This window comes from Dermacentor silvarum, chromosome 1, assembly GCF_013339745.2.
Source record: "Dermacentor silvarum isolate Dsil-2018 chromosome 1, BIME_Dsil_1.4, whole genome shotgun sequence".
Lineage (NCBI taxonomy): Eukaryota > Metazoa > Arthropoda > Arachnida > Ixodida > Ixodidae > Dermacentor > Dermacentor silvarum.
The window spans coordinates 72,537,067-72,543,995 of record NC_051154.1 but is presented as its reverse complement, the minus strand read 5'-3'; the positions used below and the strand labels follow the sequence as shown (position 1 = coordinate 72,543,995).

The window sequence follows — 6,929 nt, the reverse complement described above, 5'->3', positions numbered from 1 at the left end:
CCCGGACCCACTTTAGCTTTAAAAACACAGACCGATGCGTTTTAATAGTCCCCTTTTCCGAAAACAATAAAAGAATGGAAATCTCTTCCGCAATGATATTCTTGTGCGAAAACAAAACCCTCCATATATCGGCCCTTGTGGGGCTGCCAGCATAATTAAATGAAATGAAATGCAGTGGAACGCAGACCGTTGCTTGCGATTTGTGGACAACGCTCAGTATAGGCCTGGAAACTACCACAGACCATCACGTCACGTACTTTTTCTCGACGCGGGCAGACAGCGCGAAGCTCAAGCCTGCGATTATTTTCAGTTTGTCGAATTGTTATCTATGACAAAACACAGTAGGATCAACTAACTCGGGCAAGAAGCAATGGAAGAAGGCGCCGATTGCGACAAGTTTCTTTCTTTATCATTTGTGCACGGATATCATTGTGGTAACAGGAGAGATACCAAAGTGTAAAACCGAGCGGTGCAGTGTAGCTTCACATTTTGGTGCACCATAAGTAATTTTTAAATGATCGACTGAAGGTTCTTAGTTGTGCGTCCATAGATGGGTGTGTATATATATATATATATATATATATATATATATACATACATACATACATACATACATACATACATACATACATACATACATACATACATACATACATACATACATACATACATACATACATACCGTATACTAGTGGGAAGGATTGTAATTGCGCCTGTTTATCGCATGACGGCTAACAAGAAACGGTTTGTGAAACTATAAAGTATAAGCATGATATCGATGTTACCTTAAAAAGAGCGGTTAAGCCAAGATAACGACACTGCATGACGTAATGCGGTAGAAAGGGCGAACCAGGGAGGGAGAGGTGCCTCGGGAAAGGTAACCGACGTTTCGATAATTGAAGTTTGCTAAGACAGCTGCACAAAGAGAGGTGGCTTCACTGACCTATCGAAGTGAGGCCAGCTTTACCAAGACGCGCCACCCTAGTTCACCCTGGCTGCATCTCTGCGTGTCTTCCACCTATCGGCCTGAACAGAATCCCGACTCTGGACGGCATTTTGTAAGACCGCCGATGCAGACTTCACAGCGCCTTGTATGTTTAAACAATCGAGGACAGCAGTGGACTTGCACGCAGCTAAAAAACGCAGTAACATGCTATAGCCATGTAGGTGAAGTGGTCTGGACGGAATGGCATAGCAGTCTTGTCTGGACTACGTTCAGGCAGTGCCCAGTACTGGTCAAGACTACTAATAACGGAGCCTGTATTTGTTTACCGGGTATTTATTAATCACTGTGTAGTAGAAAGTGGCCAAGGGAACAAGGCGATGTCACGGGCGCAGGACCTCGTTCATCCATGCATGAAGTTCCATCTATGTGACTGTTGACATTTTGAGGCGTGAAGCGTAACTACTTACATATAATGATGTTATCAACGGTGACCAGATGTTCTTCGGCGACGAAACTACCATTGACACTAACCACTTATAAAAGCCCTGAGGCACAGGGCCGACACGCAGGCGCCGTGAACATGAAGCCAGCAGAAATCACATCCTCCTCACATAAACTTCATTAGGTTAAACAAACGCGCAGTAAAAAAGAAAAAAAAAATCATTCGCGTCAAGTGCACTTAATGATCCGTCACGTGCAAACAAGCTCGCGGGTACAACGCATCCCGGCCCACATGGGAAGTTGGAGGCCACGCGGCAAGGACGGTCGAGTGTTTCGGAGCATCTCACCTGGGTAGTGCCAAAGGGCGCTGCCGCGGTGTAACGATGACGCCTGCGCTGCTGGTCGCCTCCGCGCTGAATGAACGTGCCGGCACGCAGCCGTCGAGTGCGGAGCGTAAGCGCGGCGCGGTCTCTTTCAAGCGGTGGCCCTCTCTTCCGCCACGGTCACGTGCACGATGCGATGGGTGTGGCGATGCGGCTCCCGGGATGAGCGACCCGGTATCGCGCCGCGGGCCCCTGACGTCACGAGTCGCGGAAGCGCCTCGCGGCGCACGGGACCCAGTTCGTTCGTCGTCATTCGGGCCAAGGTGTTGTCGTTCCGGGGAACTCGGCGTAAAACACGGACGCACGAGGCGAAAAACGTAGCGACCGCCGCCGGAAGTGCGCGCTCGCAAACTTTCTTGAGGAGGAGGTTCCGAACTCCATTTCTGGGCGCTCTGCATACACTCTGCATACGCTCACAGGCATTTCGCGCATCGCGAGAAATGCGGCACATTAATTCGCTCGGTCTGCGCGCGTCACTGCAGCTTTTCTACATTTCTTGTTTTTATTTGTACAAACCGTACGTGCCTGTGGACGCGTCCGCACAGAGCACACGTGTCGGTATACCCGGAACCCTGACTCAAGGCTCCTGCTCGTCATCTGAGAGTCTAGAAGTTCAAATTGAATTTACCCAGCTCCATTTTCTACTTGAGCTCTCGTTGCCTCTCTTGTCGTGGCCGTACATTTCAGGCTATCGTGAAGACAATGTCAGGAATGTACTACCTATGAAAATAATGTGCAAACAGTGACAGTGAAACTTACCTAGATAGCTGGCAGAATCAACACCACGCGACCAACGCCATGGACTTCGTGATTAAAATGTAGTTTACAGAATACGCTACAGCTGACTTAGCTCAAATTATGCAGTCGGAGTTTGAGTCTGCTGAAGCCGAGGTACACAGTAGAATCACGTCCTCTCAAAGCCTTGGGCAGCAACTTAGTTAGCGAGCGAGAACTGATGTAGCCGTTAAAAAGCAGCCCTAAGCCATAGATTTTACCGACTACGCGTATATTGCAGCAAGCGAGAGATAACATTCCCCTAATGTCTGCAACAGACGTTGGAGACGCCGCCGACTTATCTCGGTAGGGTTAAAAGAAGTTTTTTTCCCTCGTCTTCGGACCTTGCCCGTGACTGTCAGTGCAGTGTGTCAACTGCATTTCAGTCCGGGACAATCCACGTCGCGTGTTCCCGGTATTGCGTGTGCAGCTGCGCCTTTCTCGTAAATGTGAGAGCAGCGGCGGCGAGGTCAGCCCCAGTACAGGAGGCGTCCCGCTCTTCATTGTATCTCACCTCTAAGGTGCCATACGCTTGTAGAAGTCACGCCACTGCCAAACTTCGGGGTTCAGGGAATTACAAGCACTTAATAAAACACCCCACGGCTTTGAGGAACAAAATTGTTGAAATTTTGGTACGCTAGGGAACAAGTTGGCTGATGTTGCTTTCTGGCTAGCTAAGCCATTTAGCACGCTGGGTGCATGGCTGCGTCTACCTTGGCTGCCGGCCGAAAAGTACTAAAAGCTAAACTTCTGTTAGAGTCTCACCTTTCTTTCCATACCAGTGGGCCTATTCAAGGTACTGGGACGTCATTGTGCTACATTACACGACAATGAAAATATAAAAATGGCACCACGACATGGCCTCCGCAAGGATTGAAGCAAGAAGGGAAGCTCACATTTGCTCGTACACTGCTTTTATTTTTCTCTCTGTGTGATTTTGTGCGCGCCAGATACAAAGATGAAAGATATTTCCATTCGAAACCTGAACGGGCTTGACACGAGAGAGTCGGTCAACCATGACGATTCTCGAGCAATTTCCAGCCTCTCCAGCTTCGGAGAATCATTGTTGCCATTTCATTTCTCTGCACGAGCTACGAGGACGGTGCGGGGAAGTCCCATGCATTCTAGCTTGTTTTCTTCTTTTTTTATGTACGTTGTTTGTGGAACGGAGAACCGGCTCTTTCTCGAATGGTCGTTGTGGTAAATTGCAGATATCGCCTTAACCCAGAAAACACTGTGTGCGCATGTGTCCTTGTATGCACTAACGGTTATTGGTCTTTGCTGTGCCACGTATGTTTAGCCCCCCCCCCCCCCCTCCGCTTTGTAAAGTTGGTATTTTTCAAAACATTTTCATGCTACCAGAACTTTCCCGCCATTCTCTACACGCTATTCACGTCACTGGAGAAAGAATACATAACTGCAGTCGCATCGTTAAAAGTACATTAGTTATGTCTCTTTGCATGAAGCGGTCAGTTAGCGAGCGAGAAAGTGTGCCGGTGATAAATTCTTGCCAACTCGCGCTTTGAAGAACTACGAACTGCGTTTCAAACAGACATCAGCAGATATCATTTGGCATAGTTTGACTGAGATGTTAAGGCGGTATGAACGCGGAATTTGAGGCGTTACTATTATAAAAGACGAACAAATTTATTCCTAGATAAAATAATTTGCAGAGTCATGTTGTAATTTCTGCTTTTTATGGTAGCGTATCATCTCCCAGTATGCAACTTACTGGACATTCACCTTAGGCAGATACTTCAGGTAAAGAAGCATTTTCTGAGCCACATCGCAACAACAAAAATAAATTCAGGATTTGATCACGCCGTTGGTGGTATTAAGCTTGCAATCCCCGCGCAAGCACGACAAATAATGCCACCACACTGCCCTCCATGGACGATGTTGTCTCTACACATACGACAGTTTACCCCTTATATAGACTCCAAGAAAGCTCCGCCCCGAGCAGCTATTTTACAAACAGCATTGGGTGTTACCAAGGCAGAACACTAGAATACGACACATATCTTCACTGATGGTTTCTTAGTACCTCAAAGCTCATCTTGTGGCTTGCTTGCGCCATCCACAGGAAAAACATTCTCGTATCGTCTTGAAAAAACAATGACATCGATCTTCTGAGCTTTATGCAATCAATGAAGCAATCAGATACCTATTTCCACATCTCTCACGACATTCGACCGTCTTTACGGACTCGAAGGGCCGCTTTGCAAAGTTTGAACATGAGAAAAACCAACTCAAACTATCACCAGGCCATCAATGACATTTCATACTTTTAGCACGTAAAGTTGGTCATCTCATAACTTTTCAATAGATCCCATTGTACTTCGGAAAATCGGGCAATAAAACAGCAGGTGAGGTGACTCGTGAGGGCCATAACCACAAGCGTTCGCGAAATATATTTTTCACAAAAACTGAGGCTTCGGCATTGGCAAAGCGGTATGTTCTTCAATAGCAGAAAAAACACTGGTCCTCCTGCCTGGGAGACTACGGATTTTTGTACAGTATTGACCCGGATCAAGGCTTCCAAGACGACTACCCTGGGTATCGAGACACTTTACCTTAACGTGACGTACACAAACAGGCTCCTCTATCGGCTTTTGTCAAACTACAAGTCCGCGTTGCAGCAACTGTGGCTCTGTGGAAACAATCGGACATATTATATTATACTGTAGAGCGCACAGTGATGAAAAGGGCATGTACAAGACAAATATGGCGACAAACGGCGGCCGCATTTCTATGGGAGCGAAATGGAAAACACCCGTGTACTTAGATTTAGGTGCACGTTAAAGAACCCTAGGTGGTCCAAATTATTCCGAAGTCCCCCACTATGGCAGTGCTTCATAATCTGATCATGGATTTTGGCACGTAAAACCCTATTTTTAATTTAATTTTTAACAATCTGACATCAAGGCGCATATTAGGTTCCTGGCAAACTCCACCAACGCAGCGTCAAGCACTCGACTTATTATTTGATTACCTTCAATCAACTGGCTTTCTCTCAAAACTCTAGCTGTTATTCAGGATTTTACATCGCATAAAATATCAGGAGTGAAGTCAATACAACGGATACATTAGAACAAGTATATAGGAGTCAAAAGCGAAATAAAAATGTCAAGTATTTTTTTTTTCTTTTTCTTTTGCCCTCCACCTCCTGAGGCCTATTTCTCCCTTGTCCCCTTCGCTTGTAGAGTCGCATGTAGGCGAATACTTCTACCACGGCAAACCGTTGCTACTAAATAAAAAGCTTTTTTTTTCTCTCTCTCCATGCACATATATTCGCAAGGTTTATTATTAAGGAGATATAGCTAGTGCTATAGTTCATGATAAGGACAGACAGACAGACAAGAAACTTTTTTTGTCCTAAGGGACTACTTTGTCGTAGTCGCGAGCCGCACCTGCACCGGGGGCGGAAGACCGTGATCTTCAGCCCTTTCGCAGGCCCTTTGGACAGCCCGAAGCTGGACTTGAAGGTCGTCGCTCTTGACGGCTTCTTCCCAGTCTTCTTGCCTGTTGAAAGGTGAGTGGTGCAATGCTGAACATTGCCACAGCATGTGGTTAAAGGTGGACCTTTCCTCGCCGCAGTCGGGGCAGCGGGGATCCACACCCGGAGCGTAGTGGCTCAGTCTCGATCGAGACGGAAATGAGCCTGTCTGCAGCATTCTCAACACCGAGGCCTGGGGTCTGCCGAGCTTCGGGTGAGGAGCCGGGAACTGCCTGCGTCCCAGCTGGTAGTGAGCCGTGATGTCGTGGAAAGTAAGCAGCGGGTCCGTGGTCCGGTTGATCCCCTGCGAAACCGGGCCCCTCAGACCGGCGCGGTTGACGAGACCTCGCGCCTGGTCGTGGGCCAGCTCATTGGGGTTGATCGAGCCGGGAGAGACGTTCCGGCCCATGTGAGCCGGGAACCAAGTGATGACGTGACGGACCGTGCCTGGCTTGCGGGTCCTAAGCAACGCCGCAGCCTCGGCCGAGACCGAGCCGGCGAGAAAGGCCATCGCCGCCGACCTGTAGTCCGTGAAGATCTGGGTACGCCCAGGATCACACCGAGCCAGCGCCACTAGCGACTTGCTCTGCGACGGACGCCGTCGAGTGTTGGATGGACGCTGCATTCAGGATTTTGCCCTGGGGATCAACCACCGTGGCCGCGCACGAGTTTGATCGGGGATACTGCGCCGCGTCGACAAAGGACGCGAGCTCTGGGTTCTGCAGGGCAGTCTTGATGAGTGCTCGGGCCCTGGCTGCGCGCCTGGCCTCGTTGTGTTGTGGGTGAACGTTCCTCGGGAATGTGGAGACTCGAAAGGCGTCCCTTTCTTCCTGGTGGAGGGGGACGGCGCACGACTCCGCGGCCATGGCGGTGAGGCCCGCCATCTCGA

The 6,929-nt window shown here is 48.7% G+C and overlaps 2 protein-coding genes across 2 annotated transcripts in view; both read right to left on the bottom strand.

Annotated features, from left to right (window-relative positions):
* LOC119465745 (uncharacterized) overlaps window positions 1-1,989 on the bottom strand; it is an 80,061-nt gene extending 78,072 nt beyond the window's left edge. Inside the window, exon 1 of the mRNA XM_037726216.2 lies at window positions 1,735-1,989. The gene's annotated coding sequence lies outside the window, so the exon portion shown is untranslated. The remainder of the gene's footprint in view (window positions 1-1,734) is intronic.
* Window positions 1,990-5,926: 3,937 nt separating this feature from the next.
* Window positions 5,927-6,522, bottom strand: LOC125942693 (uncharacterized). The gene is made up of 2 exons (XM_049660966.1): window positions 6,127-6,522; window positions 5,927-6,066 (listed from the first exon to the last, which is right to left on the bottom strand). The coding sequence occupies exons 1-2, from the start codon at window positions 6,447-6,449 to the stop codon at window positions 5,928-5,930; spliced, it is 462 nt and encodes a 153-aa protein (XP_049516923.1). The 5' UTR covers window positions 6,450-6,522; the 3' UTR covers window position 5,927.
* Window positions 6,523-6,929: the final 407 nt, after the last annotated feature.

What these genes read in the sequence shown, in the direction of transcription:
- LOC125942693 (XM_049660966.1), bottom strand. Translation starts at nt 6,449, where the DNA reads ATGGGCCGGAACGTCTCTCCCGGCTCGATCAACCCCAATGAGCTGGCC. An exon ending in CCCGACTGCGGCGAGGAAAG is followed by an intron (nt 6,067 to 6,126) that starts GTCCACCTTTAA and finishes ACCTTTCAACAG; the next exon opens with GCAAGAAGACTGGGAAGAAG.